At 66.5% G+C, this 14,974-nt stretch overlaps 1 protein-coding gene across 1 annotated transcript; it reads left to right on the plus strand.

Annotated features, from left to right (window-relative positions):
* Positions 1–16: 16 nt before the first annotated feature.
* SF3B2 (splicing factor 3b subunit 2) lies at positions 17–14,618 on the plus strand. Its single transcript, XM_068923669.1, has 22 exons — positions 17–184; positions 2,163–2,209; positions 2,511–2,588; positions 3,151–3,417; positions 4,081–4,140; positions 4,259–4,376; positions 4,899–4,993; positions 5,533–5,638; positions 5,716–5,804; positions 5,949–6,140; positions 6,235–6,372; positions 7,458–7,538; positions 8,217–8,444; positions 9,484–9,633; positions 10,590–10,679; positions 10,892–10,999; positions 12,054–12,161; positions 13,103–13,245; positions 13,333–13,434; positions 13,952–14,051; positions 14,138–14,323; positions 14,417–14,618. Exons 1-22 carry the CDS (start codon positions 43–45, stop codon positions 14,486–14,488), a joined length of 2,700 nt encoding a protein of 899 aa, XP_068779770.1. The 5' UTR covers positions 17–42; the 3' UTR covers positions 14,489–14,618.
* The last annotated feature ends 356 nt before the right edge of the window (positions 14,619–14,974 follow it).

The raw sequence follows: 14,974 nt of genomic DNA on the forward strand, positions 1-14,974 counted from the left end.
GCGCGTGCGCGGCGGGAGGGGGCGGCGGGCGCGGGAAGGAAGATGGCGACGGAGCGGCCGGAGGCGGCCGCGGGCCCCGGCGCGGGGGAGTTGCCGCCGCCACCGCCGCCGCCGGCGCCCTACGCCGCCTGGGCCCCCGCCGAGCTGCAGGCCACGCTGGCCGACATCGGCGCCCCCGCGCAGGGTCCGCCGGGGCGGGGCGGGGGCCGGGGGGGTCTGGGGGTCAGAGTTGAGGGTATTTGGGGGCAGGCCGGGGGGGCGTTTGGGGGCTGGGGGGGGCAGGCCTTGAGGGGGGGTTGGGGATGGGGGTGTTTGGGGGCTGGGGGGGGTCGGGGGGGCAGGATTTAGAGTATTTGGGGACAGGCCGGGGGGCGTTTGGGGGCTGGTGGGGGCAGGCCTTGAGGGGGGGTTGGGGATGGGGGTGTTTGGGGACAGGGATGGGGGTGTTTGGGGCCTGGGGGGGGGTCGGGGGGGCAGGATTTAGAGTATTTGGGGACAGGCCGGGGGGCGTTTGGGGGCTGGGGGGGGCAGGCCTTGAGGGGGGGTTGGGGATGGGGGTGTTTGGGGGCTGGGGGGGGTCGGGGGGGCAGGATTTAGAGTATTTGGGGACAGGCCGGGGGGCGTTTGGGGGCTGGTGGGGGCAGGCCTTGAGGGGGGGTTGGGGATGGGGGTGTTTGGGGGCTGGGGGGGGTTCGGGGGGGCAGGATTTAGAGTATTTGGGGACAGGCCGCGGGGGGGATAGGGATGGGGATGGGGGTGTTTGGGGACAGGGATGGGGGTGTTTGGGGGGAGTTGTAGGAGTATTTGGGGCAGGGACGAGGGGAGGGTTGGGGACAGGGATGGGGGTATTTGGGGGGAGTTGTAGGAGTATTTGGGGCAGGGACGAGGGGAGTTGGGGACAGGCCGTGGGGTATTTGGGGGGAGTTGTAGGAGTATTTGGGGCAGGGACAAGGGGGGGGTTGGGGACAGGCCGTGGGGGTTTTGGGGGGGAGTTGGAGGAGTATTTGGGGCAGGGACGAGGGGAGGGTTGGGGACAGGCCATGGGGGTATTTGGGGGGAGTTGTAGGAGTATTTGGGGCAGGGACAAGGGGGGGGGTTGGGGACAGGCCGTGGGGGTATTTGGGGGGAGTTGTAGGAGTATTTGGGGCAGGGACGAGGGGAGTTGGGGACAGGCCGTGGGGTATTTGGGGGGAGTTGTAGGAGTATTTGGGGCAGGGACGAGGGGAGTTGGGGACAGGCCGTGGGGTATTTGGGGGGAGTTGTAGGAGTATTTGGGGCAGGGACGAGGGGAGGGTTGGGGACAGGCCGTGGGGGTATTTGGGGGGAGTTGTAGGAGTATTTGGGGCAGGGACGAGGGGAGGGTTGGGGACAGGCCGTGGGGGTATTTGGGGGGAGTTGGAGGAGTATTTGGGACAGGGACGAGGGGAGGGTTGGGGGCAGGCCGTGGGGGTTTTGGGGGGGAGTTGTAGGAGTATTTGGGGACAGGGACAAGGGGGGGGTTGGGGACAGGCCGTGGGGTATTTGGGGGGAGTTGTAGGAGTATTTGGGGCAGGGACGAGGGGAGGGTTGGGGGCAGGCCGTGGGGGTATTTGGGGGGAGTTGTAGGAGTATTTGGGGACAGGGACGAGGGGAGGGTTGGGGACAGGCCGTGGGGGTATTTGGGGGGAGTTGTAGGAGTATTTGGGGCAGGGACGAGGGGAGGGTTGGGGACAGGCCGTGGGGGTATTTGGGGGGAGTTGTAGGAGTATTTGGGGCAGGGACGAGGGGAGTTGGGGACAGGCCGTGGGGGTATTTGGGGGGAGTTGTAGGAGTATTTGGGGCAGGGACGAGGGGAGGGTTGGGGACAGGCCATGGGGGTATTTGGGGGGAGTTGGAGGAGTATTTGGGGACAGGGACGGGGGGGGGGGTTGGGGACAGGCCATGGGGGTATTTGGGGGGAGTTGTAGGAGTATTTGGGGCAGGGACGAGGGGAGTTGGGGACAGGCCGTGGGGGTATTTGGGGGAGACTCGGAAGGGCATTTGGGGACAGGGATGGAGGTATTTGGGGACACTGGCAGGGGGATTTGGGTGGGGGGGGGCATTTGAGAGCAGGTTTTGGGGTGGGGGGGAATTGGGGTCCCTCCGGGGGTATTGGGGGTCCCTGACCGACGGGTGCCCCACAGGCAGCCGGGAGGAGCTGGTGGAGCGGCTGCAGACCTACACCCTGCAGGTGAGCCGCCCCGGCACCCGCGGGTGGCCCTGCGCCGGGGCACCCTCGGGGGGGGTCAGCCCCTCCTCGTCCCCCACGTGGGTGCTGCCGTGTCCCAGCGTCCCCCCGGGTGGGGGTCCCCCATGTTCCAATATCCCCCCCCAGCTGGGATCCCTGCTCCACATCCCCTCCCACCATCTGGAGTGCAGTCCCTGTGTCCCCTCAGGGTGGGGGGGGGTCCCTACACCCTCCCCCGAGGCAGGGTCCCCAAATCGGACACCCCATCACCACGTTCCCCCCCCCCCCATTTTGCACCCCACAGACAGGCATCGTGCTGAGCCGCCCTGTGCTCCGGGCAGAGGAGGGCGACAAGGCGGCGCAGCCCCCGCTGCCGGGGCAGGTAGGGCCCTGGGGTGCCCTGTGGGGGGTGGCGGGTGCTGTGGGGGGCAGGGGGGGCTCTGGGGTGCCCCATGGGGGGCGGTGGGTGCTGTGGGGAGCAGGGGGGGCTCTGGGGTGCCCCATGGGGGGCGATAGGTGCCATGGGGAGCAGGGGGGACTCTGGGGTGCCCCATGGGGGGCTCTGGGGGGCTGTGGGGGGCCGGGAGGGCCCTGGGGTGCCCCATTGGGGGCAGCGGGCGCTGTAGGTGGCAGAGGGGGCTCTGGGGTGCCCCATTGGGGGAGTGACAAGTGCTGTGGGGGTTGGGGGGGCTCTGGGGTGCCTCATTGGGGGGCAGAGTGACGGTGGGTGCTCTGGTGGCAGGGGAGGGCCCTGGGGTGCCCCATGGGGGGCGATGGGTACCATGGGGAGCATGGAGGACCCTGGGGTGCCCCATTGGGTGGTGAAGGGACAGTGGGTGTTGTGGGAGGCAGGAGAGGACCCTGGGGTGCCCCATGGGGGGGGGGGTTGGGACCCACGAGGCCGGGAGGGCACCCATGCCCCCCCTGAGACACGGCACCCGCAGCTGCCCGCCATGGCCATGCAGCACCCGCCGGTGGGCATGGTGCCGCCGCCGCCCGGCATGGGCATGAGCTACCCGCTGGGTGTGGGGGTGCCCCCGCCGCCCCCCCCGGGCATGGGGCCGCCCCTGCGGGTGCCCCCCGGCGAGCCGGGGCTGCGGGTGCCCCCCGGGGTGCCCCCCGGCGAGCCCGGCCTCTCCGAGGACGAGCGGCTCAAGCTGGCGCAGCAGCAGGCGGCCCTGCTCCTGCAGCAGGAGGAGCGCGCCAAGCAGGTATGGGCCCCCCCCGGGCATGGGGGCACCCCTGGGACCCCCCCGGGGCATGGGGGAATCTGCAAGACCCCCCCAACAGTCTCAGGGCAAGCCTGGGCGTTGGGGCCCCCCACCCCAGACAGTCACCCCTTGGCGCCCTCCTGGGCTGCGTGCGGGCACCTCTGGGCAGGGGTGGGAGTCCCAAGCGTGGGAGGGCACCCGTGGGCCCCCCCAGCGTGACTGGGCACCCGTAGACATCCCCAGGTACCCGTGGGCCCCACCAGGCATGGCTGGGCACCCATAGGCACCCTGAGAACACGGCTGAGCACCCTTGGGCCCTCCCAGGCATGGCCTGGCACCCCTGAGACCCTCTGGGCAGGGCCAGGCACCCCTGGGCCCCCCCCCCCAAGGCACAGCCGGGCACCTATTGCACATGGCGGGACACCATTGGGGCCCCCCCGGGCGTTGCTGTGCACCCATCGCACCCTGTTGAACATGACCATGAGCCCACGGGCCCCTCGTGCATGGCTGGGCACCCATGGCCCACCCCCCCCCGGTGTTACTGGACACCCATGGCCCCCCCATCCTCATTTAGCAACCAAGCGGGCGGGGGGTGCTGGAGGCAGAGGACGGATGCCAGGGCTGGCGGGTGCCCAGTGTCACCCTGACCCCCCCTTCCTGCAGGGCCAGCACCCGTTCGGGGACAAGGTGAAGGAGCAGGAGCTGCTGGAGCAGCAGAAACGGGTACGGCCCCTGCGGGGGACGGGGACGCTTCCCTGGCGGGGATGCTCCCCAGGGACACTGCCTGGGGGGTGGGGGACAGGTTGGGGACAGCGGTGACACCACCCCTGGGTCCCCACAGGCTGCGGTGCTGCTGGAGCAGGAGCGGCAGCAGGAGCTGGCCAAGCTGGCGCCTGCCGTGCCCCGGCCCCCCCAGGACGTGGGGCCCCTGGGTGCCCGGCCCCCCATGGTGCCCCGAGGTGAGTGCCACCGTCCCCAGCGCTGCAGCGGGCAGTGCCACCATCCCCAAGGGCCACATCGGGCAGCGCGACTGTCCCTGGGGTGTCGAGAGGGCTGCGGTGGACGGTGCCACCCCTTTTCTGCCCTCACGCCATCATGCCACCCTGTCCCCACCGAGGTCCCCATGTGTCCTCGGCCATCCCCATCGCGATGGCCTTGTGTGTCCCCGTGGGGGTCCCTAGGTGTCCTCGACCATCCCTGTCTGTATTAGTGCCCCTAGCCGGCCCCACCTCCTTTGCAGTCCCCATATGTCCCCCGCTGCGCCTTGTCCCTTTGGGAGTGCCTGGGTGCCCTTGGCCGTCCATGTCCCCTTCAGGGTCCCCAGGTGTTCCCAGCCATCCCTGTCAAGGACAGAGGCACCCCCCCACCCATCTCCATGGGTGTCCCTGGGGGTTCCCATCTCTGGGGGGGGTCCTTCGGTGCCCCCAAGCGTCCCCATGGGACTCTCCTACCGTCACCCATCAGCTCCTCTCGCCCTGCAGGCAGCGCACCTGTGGGTGCCCCCATGCCCGGCATGCCCATGGGTGCCCCCCGCCCCCGTGGACCCCCCCCACCCCCCGGCGAGGAGAGCCGAGAGGTGAGAGCTGGGGGGGAGGTGTGCCCGGACGCCTGGGTCCCCTGGGATGGGGGTGGGGAGGGGATGCCTGAACACCTGGGTCCGTTGGGGTGGGGAGGATGGTGCAGTGGAACCCGGATGCCTGGGTCCCCAGGGCAGGGGGAGGGGAGCACCCAGACTCGTGGGTCCCCGTAATGGGGAATGGAGTGGGACACCTGGACACCTGGGTCCTCGTGGGAGGTGAGGGATGGGACGCGGGCACCTGGACACCTGGATCCCCGTGGGGAGTGGGCAGGGGTCTCTGGGGTCAGAGGACTGGGGCACTCGGATGCCTCAGTGCCCTGGAGCAGTGATGGATGCGGTGGGACACCCAGACGCCTGGGTCTCCATTGAGGGGGGAACGGAGCAGGCCATCCCCCATCAGATGGCATCTGGCCACCTGAGTGTCGGTGGAGGGGGCTGTGGGGTGGAGCCGGGGCACCCGAACGCCTGGGTCCCTGGCGGCAGGGGGCACAGGGGGCAGTGCAGGGACCACCTGGACACCTGGGTTCTCCCCGCAGCCGGACGACTCCACCGTGGGCCCAAAGATCCCGCAGGCGCTGGAGAAGATCCTGCAGCTGAAGGAGATCCGCCAGGAGGAGCTCATTACCGTCCCCGGTGTCTCGGGTGAGCCCGAGGGCACCCTGGGGTGGGCCCCGGCGGGTGCCCAGCACCCGCCGCTCACCCACGCTGTGTCCCCGCAGCTGACGACGAGATGGAGACGGACTCGCGGGCTTCGCTCAGCATCTCAGCCTCTGAGGCCGAGGACGACGCGGTGCTCTCCAAGAAGGAGGTGAGGGCTGGCGCTGGGGGGCCGTACCCCTACTTGGGTCTGCCAGGAGGGCACCGCTGGGTGCCAGGCCCTGTCGTGGGCTGCGGGCACCCGCACCAGCCCTGGCGGTGCCCTCATTTTGCTCGCTCTTCTCCCTCCTGCCAGCGTAACCGCAAGCGCCGCAACCGCAAGAAGAAAAAACGGGCCCGGGCAACGCGGGATGGGGCTGCCCAGTCCGCCCGGGACAGCCCAGCAAGTACCGAGGCCACCGACGTGGAGATTGAATATGTCACCGAGGAGCCCGAGATCTACGACCCCAACTTCGTCTTCTTCAAGAGGATCTTCGACGCTTTCAAGGTAGTTGCTAAATTAGCACGGGGGCCGTAACTGGGCACCCAGGGCTGTGCCTGCAGCGGGCAGAGCCTCACGGTACCCACTGCTGTGCCCGCAGCTCACGGACGATGTGAAGAAGGACAAGGAAAAGGAGCCAGACAAGGCAGACAGGCAGGAGAGCGCTACCATGCCCAAGAAGAAGGGCTTTGAGGACGGACAGAAGGGCAGCGAGGATGACAGCTCTGAGGATGAGCAGGTGGACACCCAGCTGGGCATCATTTTGGGTGCCATGATGGCACCATTTGGGGTGTCGTGGTGCGGTTGGGCACCAAGAAGGGTCCTGTGGTGGAGCTGGGCACCAGGGTGGGCATCGTGGTGTGGATGGGCACGGGGATGGGCTTTGTGGTGGGAACAGGCACTGTTTTGGGCAGCATGGTGGAGATGAATGCCAGGATGGGCATCGTGTTGGAGAGGGGGACCACGGTGATTGCTTGGTGCACATGGGCACCAGGATGGGCAGCGTGGTGGGGACAGGGACCATTTTGGGCCCCGCGGTGGAGATAGTCACCATTTTGGGTATTGCAGTGGAGATGAGGACCATTGTGGTGACTTTGGAGAGGACAGGCACTAGAATGGGCATTGTGGTGGGAAAGAGCAGCGTTTGGGGCTTTGCGGTGGCGATGGATACCATTTGGGGCATTTTAGTGGGGACAGGGACCAGGATGGGCATCCTGGTGGGGAGTGGAACCATTGTGGTTACTTTGGTGAGGACAAGTACCAAGATGGCCGTCATGGTGGGGACAGGGCAGTAGGGTGGTCATTGTGGTGAGAGCAGGACACCAGAATAAGTGTTGTGGTGGAGATGAAAAACAGGTGAGCTTTGTAGTGGGGCCAGGCACTAGGTCAAGCATCATGGTGGTGACAGGGACTGTACAACTGTACCACTGCACCTGGTCGCCGTGGTGGGGTAAGAGACCAGGATAGGCATCAGGGTGGAGATAGTCAGCAGGATGGGCATTGTTGTAGGACCTGTGGCGGGTATTGTGGTGGAGATAGGTACCAGGATGGGATCGTGGTGGGGACGGGGACCATGGTGAGCACTGTGGTGGGGAAAGGCACCAGGATGGGCATTGGGGTGAGGTTGGGAACTGCGGCAGCCATCACGGTGGAGATGGGCACCATGGTGGAGATGGGCACCCGGACGGGCGCTGTGGTGGGAATGGACGCCATGGTGCGGACTGTGACCGCGGTGGGACAGGGAGTGGAGAGGACGCACGGGGAGCCGGGGGTGACAGCACCCACAGGCACCCTGTTCCTGACACCCTGGGGTGTTGTTGGCAGGAGAAGAAGCCTGAGGTGCCCAAGCTGTCGAAGAAGAAGCTGCGACGCATGAACCGCTTCACCGTGGCTGAGTTGAAGCAGGTGAGGGGACACGGTCCTCTGCCCACCTCAGGGTGGACCCGACACCTGTGTGCCCACCTGGGGACAGCTGTGACACCCTGGGGTGCCCTGTGCCCCCTTAGAGCAGACATGTCACCTATGTGCCCACCTGGGGACAGCTGTGCCACCCTGGGATGCTTCATCCCCACTTCAAGGAGATCATGACACCTATGTACAAGTTTGGGTGACACATAAGGACAGCTGTGACATCCCAGGGTGCCCCATGCCCATCTCAGGGAGGACACGGCGCTCTTGTGCTCAGCTGCGTGCTGTGTGAGGACAGCTGTCCCACCTTGGGGTGCCACGTGCCCACCTCAGGTGGACATGACACCCCCATGTCCACCTGCAAACCAGACTGGGGACCCCTGTGCCACCCAGGCGTGCCACATGCTCACTTTGGGGAGGCTGGGACACCCCTGTGCTCACTTGGGAGCCACCTGGGGATACCTGTGACACCCCAGGGTACCCCGTACCCATCTCAGAGAGGACACAACACCTCCCTTCCTACCTGGGTGCCCCCTGAGGGCACTAGTGGCGCTCCAGGGTGCCCCATACCCACATAGATGATGTTGGGGTGCCCCAGGCCTGCCTGGTGAGCTGGGCCAGGGACGCCCCAGGCCACCCCCAAGGGTGACGCTGGCGCCCGCCTGTGCCCGACAGCTGGTGGCGCGCCCCGACGTGGTGGAGATGCACGATGTGACGGCACAGGACCCCAAGCTCCTAGTGCACCTCAAGGCCACGCGCAACTCTGTGCCTGTCCCCCGGCATTGGTGCTTCAAGCGCAAGTACCTGCAGGGCAAGAGGGGCATCGAGAAGCCGCCCTTCGAGCTGCCCGACTTCATCAAGCGCACCGGCATCCAGGAGATGCGTGAGGCCCTACAGGAGAAGGTACCTCCAGTGCCGGGGCGGGCACCCACCCAGGGTGGCCTTGGGTGGGGATGGGGCCTGTTGAGGGCAGTGAGGATCCATGTGGGATCCTGTGTGTCCATCCATGGCGTTTGGGAGGTGTTGGGGGATCCTCGGTGCCCCTTGGGGACGGTAGGGACATCCTGGGGCCCTGTTGGGGGCGTCCGGGGGATCCTGGATGCCCATCCAGGTGTGTGGGATGTCCTCAGTGATCCTGGGTGCCCATCTAGGGTGTTCAGGATGTTCTGGGAGATCCTCCTGGGTACCTATCTGGTGTTTCGAGTGTGTTCTGGGGGTTCCTGGGTGCCCGTTGTGGGTGGTAGGGATGTTCTGGGGGCCCATCTGGGCATTTTGGATGTCCTGAGGGATCGTGGGCACCCTTTAGGGGTGACCTGAGGGATCCTTGGTGCCCATCCAGGGCATTTGGGTCATCGTGGGTGACCCTGGCTGCACGTCGGAGGCAGTGGGGGACATCCTGGAGGCTTGTTGGAGGCCCCCTGGAGAATCCTGGGTGCCCATCAGAGGCGGCAGGGACATCCTGGAGATCAATCCGGCGTTTAGGATGTACTTCAGGGATCCCAGGTGCCCGTTGGGGGCTTCCAGGAATATCCTGGGTGCCCATCCGGGACATTTGGGGTGTCCTGAGGGATGCTGGGTGCCGCCCACTGGTGGCATCCTGGGGGACCCTGGGTGTCCATTCGAGATGTCCTGGAGGATCCTGGGTGCCTTTTCGGCATGGTGGAAATATCTTGAGGTCCTATTCAGGACATCACGGGGCGCCCATCTGGGGAGTTTGGGATGTCATAGGGGACCCTGGGTGCCCATTCAGGACATCCTGGATGCCCATCTGGGATGTTTGGGACGCGGCAGAGAACCCTGGGTACCTGTCTGGGCTGTTGGGGACATTCTGGTTGATCCTGGGTGCCCAGCTGGGGTGTTGAGGACATCTTGGGTGCCCTCTGGGGGCAGTGGGGACGTCCCGGAGGGCTCTGGGTGCCCCCCTGATGCCCAGCACCCACAGGAGGAGCAGAAGACGATGAAGTCGAAGATGCGGGAGAAAGTTCGGCCCAAAATGGGCAAAATCGACATCGACTACCAGAAGCTGCACGACGCCTTCTTCAAGTGGCAGACCAAGCCCAAGCTCACCATCCACGGCGACCTCTACTATGAGGTGGGTGCCCTCCAGCACCCACCTCACCACTTCTGGGTGCCCACGGGAGCACCTGGGCAGGTCCCCATCTGCCCCGGGTGCCTCTGTGGGTGCCCCCCAGCACCCACCTTGATGTCACCCCCCCACCACGCGCCTGGACCCCCCCCCAGCCTGCCCGGGTGCTTCCCTGGGTGCTCCCCTCAACCCCCCACCCTGGGTGGCCCCCTCCATGTCCTTGTGCCCCCCAAACATGTGCCCCCATAGTGTCACTGTGTCCCCAATGGTGTCCCCATGCCTCCCAGCAGTGTCCCAACATCCCCCCAGTGGTGCCACCCTGTCCCCTGCGTCCCCTAACAATGTCCCTCTGTCCCCCTGATGGTGCCACCGTGTCTGTCATGCCAGCCGGTGCCCCATGTCCATCAGCAGTGTCCCTCTGACAGTGCTACCATGTCTCATGCCCACCCAAGGGTGCTGCCCTGTTTCCCGTGTCCCCCAGCTGTGTCCCTATGTCCCGCTGATGGTGCCACCATATCCCTCATGCCCATCAACAATGTCACCCTGTTTCCTGTGTTCCCTAGCAGTGTCCCCATGTCCCCTTATGGTGCCACCATGTCTCTTGTGCCCTGCTCACAGTGCCCCTGTGTCCCCATGTCCCTGGATGGTGCCATCGTGTCCCTTGTGCCCCCTGATGGTGCCACTCTGTACCTTTTGTCCCCTGGCAATGTCCTTATGTCCCCATGATGGTGCTACGCTGTCACCTTGTCACCTTGATGGTGCCACCCTGTCCCCCGTGTCCCCCAGCATTATCCCCCTGCCCCTACAATGCCACCCTGTCCTCCAGCAGTGTCCCCATGCCCCCCCGTGCCACCTTGTCTCCGCTCCCCCTCCAACGTCCCTGCCACACGGTGTCCCCCGTCCCCCCCCGCTGTCCCTCATCCTCCACAACATCCCCCCAACACAGTCCCCTCCCGTGCCAGGGGAAGGAGTTTGAGACACGCCTGAAGGAGAAGAAGCCGGGCGACCTCTCAGACGAGCTGCGCATCGCCCTGGGCATGCCTGTGGGGCCGGTGAGCCGGGCGGGGGGCACCCATGGGTGCAGGGGGTGCCCGGGGTGGGGGGAGGGACAGGATGAAAGGGAGGGAGTGGGGGGGCACCGTGGGGCACAGCGGGTGCTGACAGGGGGGTACCAAGGGGCACGGTGGGTGCTGGGGGAGCGTATTGGGGGCACGGGGGGCACCTGTGGGTGCCCTGCCTGACGCCCCCCCCCCCCCGCCCGCAGAGCGCCCACAAGGTGCCCCCGCCCTGGCTCATCGCCATGCAGCGCTACGGGCCTCCCCCCTCCTACCCCAACCTCAAGATCCCCGGCCTCAACTCCCCCATCCCTGAGGTGAGTGGGGGGCTTTGGGGTGCCAAGGGGTCCCATGGAGGGGCCTCGGGGTGCTGGGGGTCCTGCAGAGGGAGGTTGGGGGGCCTTAGGGTGCTGCGAGGTCCCAGGGAGATGTTGGGGAGGGAGTTGAGGGGGCCTCAGGGTGCTGGGGGAGGTCCTGTGGAGGGAGTTTGGGGGGCCTCAGGGTGCTGTGGGGGGTCCTAGGAGGTTCCTGGGGAGAGGATTCGAGGGCCCTTGGGGTACTGGGAGTCATGCGGAGGGGGTTTGAGGGGCCTTAGGGTGCTGGGGGGTCCCATAGGGATCCCAGGAAGGGGGCTCGGGGGGCCTCAGGGTGCTGGGGGGTCCCAGGAGGCTTGTAGGGAGATGTTTTGGGGGTTTGGGGTGCTGGGGGTCCTGCAGAGGGGGTTTGGGCGGCCTCGGGGTGCTGCAGGGTCCTGGGGAGATGTTGGAGAGAGGGGTTGGGGGGCATCTAGGTGCTGAGGACATCCTAGGAGGGTCCTGGGAGGTCTCGGGGTGCTGGGTTTGTCCCAGGGAAGGGGTTGGGGGGGGGGGGGCCTTGGGGTGCTGGGAGGGATCCTGAGAGGGGATTTAGGGTGCTGCTGGGTCTGAAAGAGTCCTAGGGAGGGAGATATGGGTCCCAGGGAGGACCTGTGGGTGCTGGGGAGTGTCAGGGTCCTGGGTGGGGGGACCTAAGGAGGGGTTTGGGGTCCCAAGGGGGTCCTGGGGTAGGGGAGGGGCGCAGGGAGAGGGTCCCAGAGTGTTCAGGGTGTCAAGGAAGGGGGGGAGGGTCCCTTGGGTGCTATTGGATGACAAGAGAGGGGGAGAGAGGATTTGGGGTCCTGGCTCACAGTCCAGAGGGTCCCTTGGGTGCCCTTAGCCCCCTCAAAACTGTCTGGGGGCGGGCAACACCACCGTCTCCTCAGGGCACTGTTATCGGGGAAGCTTGCAAGTCCAGCACGGCGCTGGGGCCGGTGGGAAGGGTGCCACTTTGGGGTGGGGGGGGACCCGGGAGGGGGGCGGGCACCCGTGGGCAGCACCCAACCCCTGCGCGCAGGGCTGCTCCTTCGGGTACCACGCTGGAGGCTGGGGGAAGCCACCCGTGGACGAGACCGGCAAGCCGCTCTACGGGGATGTGTTCGGCACCAACGCCGCCGAGTTCCAGGTACGTCGGCACCCACGGGTGTCCCTGGGCACCCTCAGGCCCCCCACGCCTTCCTGGGCATCTGTGGGCATTCACGGGCTCCCCTGAGCCCTACCAGGCACCTCTGTCTCCTTCCTGGGCACCTCCATCTACCTCGCCTTCCTCCTGGGCACCTCTGTCTATCTCCTTGTCCTCCTGGGCACCTCCATCTCCCTTCTAGACATCCTTTGTCTCCCTCATCTCCCTCCTGGGCACCTGCATCTTTCCCCTGGGCATCTCCATCTACCTCATCTCCCTTCTAGGCACCTTTGTCTCCCTCGTCTCCCTCCTGGATACCTTCATCTTCCTCCTGGGCACCTCTGTCCCTTTCTGGGCCCTCTACCGCCCTCATTTTCACCTTGGGCATCTCCATCTCTCTCCTGGGCACTCCAGGCACCTTCATCTCCTTCCTGGGCATCCTCATCCCTATCCTTGGCACCTCCGTCTCGCTTTCAGGCATCCCGGGGTACCTCCGTCTCCATCCCAGGCACCTTTTTCTTCTTCCTGGGCACCAAATGCACCCCCATCTTCTTCCTGGGCACCTTCATCTTTCTCCTGGACATCTCTATCTTCCTCCTGGGCAGCTCAGGCACCTCCATCTCCTTCCTGGGCATCCTCGTCCCCATCCTGGGCACCTTCACCTTCCTCCTGGGCAGCTCCATGTCCCTCTTGGGCACCCATGTTTCCATCTTAGGCATCTTCATCTCCCTTTTGGGCACCCCCTGCACCGTTCTCTCCCTCCTGGGCACTTCCATCTCCCTCCTGGGCACCCATGGGCACTTCCATCTCCCTCCTGGGTGCCCCCTGAACCCTTGTCTCCTTGTTGAGCGCTTCCATCTCCCTCGTGAGCACCCCACGCACCCTCGTCCCCTCCCCCCCGTCTCCCTCGCGGGCGCCCCTGGCACCTCTCCGTCCCACCCCAGACCAAGGCAGAGGAGGAGGAGATCGACCGGACGCCCTGGGGAGAGCTGGAGCCCTCGGACGAGGAGTCCTCGGAAGAGGAGGAGGAGGAGGAGAGCGACGAGGAGAAGCCCGACGAGACGGGCTTCATCACGCCGGCCGACAGGTGAGCGCAGCAGGCGCGCGGTGACGAGGTGCAGTGACACCCGGAGGCCATGAGCACCCGTTCACTGCCCGCCCGCTGTCCCTGCAGTGGCCTCATCACCCCTGGTGGCTTCTCCTCGGTGCCCGCCGGCATGGAGACCCCCGAGCTCATCGAGCTGAGGAAGAAGAAGATCGAGGAGGCCATGGATGGGTAAAGGGGGTGGTGGGTGGGGGCGGCTGGCTTTTGGGGTGAGTAGGAGGGGGTGGGTGCCAGGGGGACACAAGGTGGGTGCAAGGACAGGTTTTGGGGAGGTTCAGGGGCACAGCGTGGATGCCAGGGTGGTTTTGGGGAGGAAGGAGGGGACGGGCACAAGGGGGGATGTAGGGGTGAGTGCTAGGGTATGTTTTGGGGTGGGCAGGGGGGATGGGTGTCAGGGTAACATGGGGTGGGTGCAGGGGCGTGGGGTGGATGCCAGGGTGGGTTTTGGGGTGCATAGGAGGGAGTAGGTGCTGGGAGACATAGGGTGGGTGCTGGGGTGGGTATGAGGGGGTGGGTGCTGGGGGGGCATGGGGTGGGTGTTGGGTGGGTTTTGGGGGGGCATAGGAGGGGGTGGGCGCAAGAGCAGGAGGTGGCTCTCAGGACAGGTTTTGGGGCAGGGGGTGACTTTCAGGGCGGGCGCCGGTGTCCCAGCACCCACCCTAACGCCACCCGCACCCCGACCCCGCAGCAGCGAGACCCCGCAGCTCTTCACAGTGGTGCCGGAGAAGCGCACGGCCACCGTGGGCACCGCCATGATGGGCTCGACCCACATCTACGACATGTCGGCGGTGAGTGCCACCACGGCGCAGGGCCGGGGCGGGGCTGCCACCCACCCGACGGGTGCTGACCGCCCCGTGTCCCCCTTCCCCGGCAGGTGATGGGCCGCAAGGGGCCGGTGACGGAGGCGCAGGGGGTGGAGGTGGCGCTGGCGCCCGAGGAGCTGGAGCTGGACCCCACGGCCATGACACAGAAGTACGAGGAGCACGTGCGCGAGCAGCAGGCCCAGGTGGAGAAGGAGGACTTCAGCGACATGGTGGCCGAGCACGCCGCCAAGCAGAAGGTGAGGCCACCGCCGTGACGCCAGGGACGGAGGGCTGCGGGTGCTGGCACCCGGCCCTCACCCTCCTCTCTCGCTCTGTCCCCCCCCACCCAGCAAAAGAAGCGCAAGGCCCAGCCCCAGGACGCCCGCGGCGGCGGCAAGAAGTACAAGGAGTTCAAATTTTAGCCGGTGTTGTCCCCGTGTCCCCACCCCGCCGTGTCCCCGACCTGGTCACGCGCACGCGCGCCGCCGGTGCGTCACCTCCCGCCTCGGTTTTGTAAATAAAAGAGCCGGGTCGTCCCCGGTGTCGCCTGGCTGCTGCGGGGGCTGTCTTCTGTGTCCCCAGGGTGTCCCCCGCCGGCTGTGGTCACTTCAGGTGTCCCCTGCCTGCCGGTGGTGTCACGCCCTGTGTCATCCCCCACTCGGTGGCGCTTTCCCCGGTGGCCCTGTTGTGTGTCTGTTCCCCCCCCAAAATGTCCTTCAGTATGTCCTTGGTGTCCCTGATGTCCCATGTCACCAATGTGTCACCCCCCACGGTGCCACTCTCCCCAATGTCCCTGGTGTCATCCCCCCCGGTGCTGCTCTGCCCTGTGTCCCTGATGTCCCACGGGACCACTGTCCCCCCCCCAACAGTGCCACTCTGCCCCACGTCCCCAATGTCCCACGGTTCCG

The sequence above is a fragment of the Struthio camelus genome, chromosome 35 (genome assembly GCF_040807025.1).
Source record: "Struthio camelus isolate bStrCam1 chromosome 35, bStrCam1.hap1, whole genome shotgun sequence".
NCBI lineage: Eukaryota > Metazoa > Chordata > Aves > Struthioniformes > Struthionidae > Struthio > Struthio camelus.

Coding starts and splice junctions, on each gene's coding strand:
- SF3B2 (XM_068923669.1), top strand. CDS start 43: ATGGCGACGGAGCGGCCGGAGGCGGCCGCGGGCCCCGGCGCGGGGGAG. Junction 4,377..4,898: donor GCCCCCCATGGTGCCCCGAG/GTGAGTGCCACC, acceptor CTCGCCCTGCAG/GCAGCGCACCTGTGGGTGCC. Junction 10,680..10,891: donor TGGGCATGCCTGTGGGGCCG/GTGAGCCGGGCG, acceptor CCCCGCCCGCAG/AGCGCCCACAAGGTGCCCCC.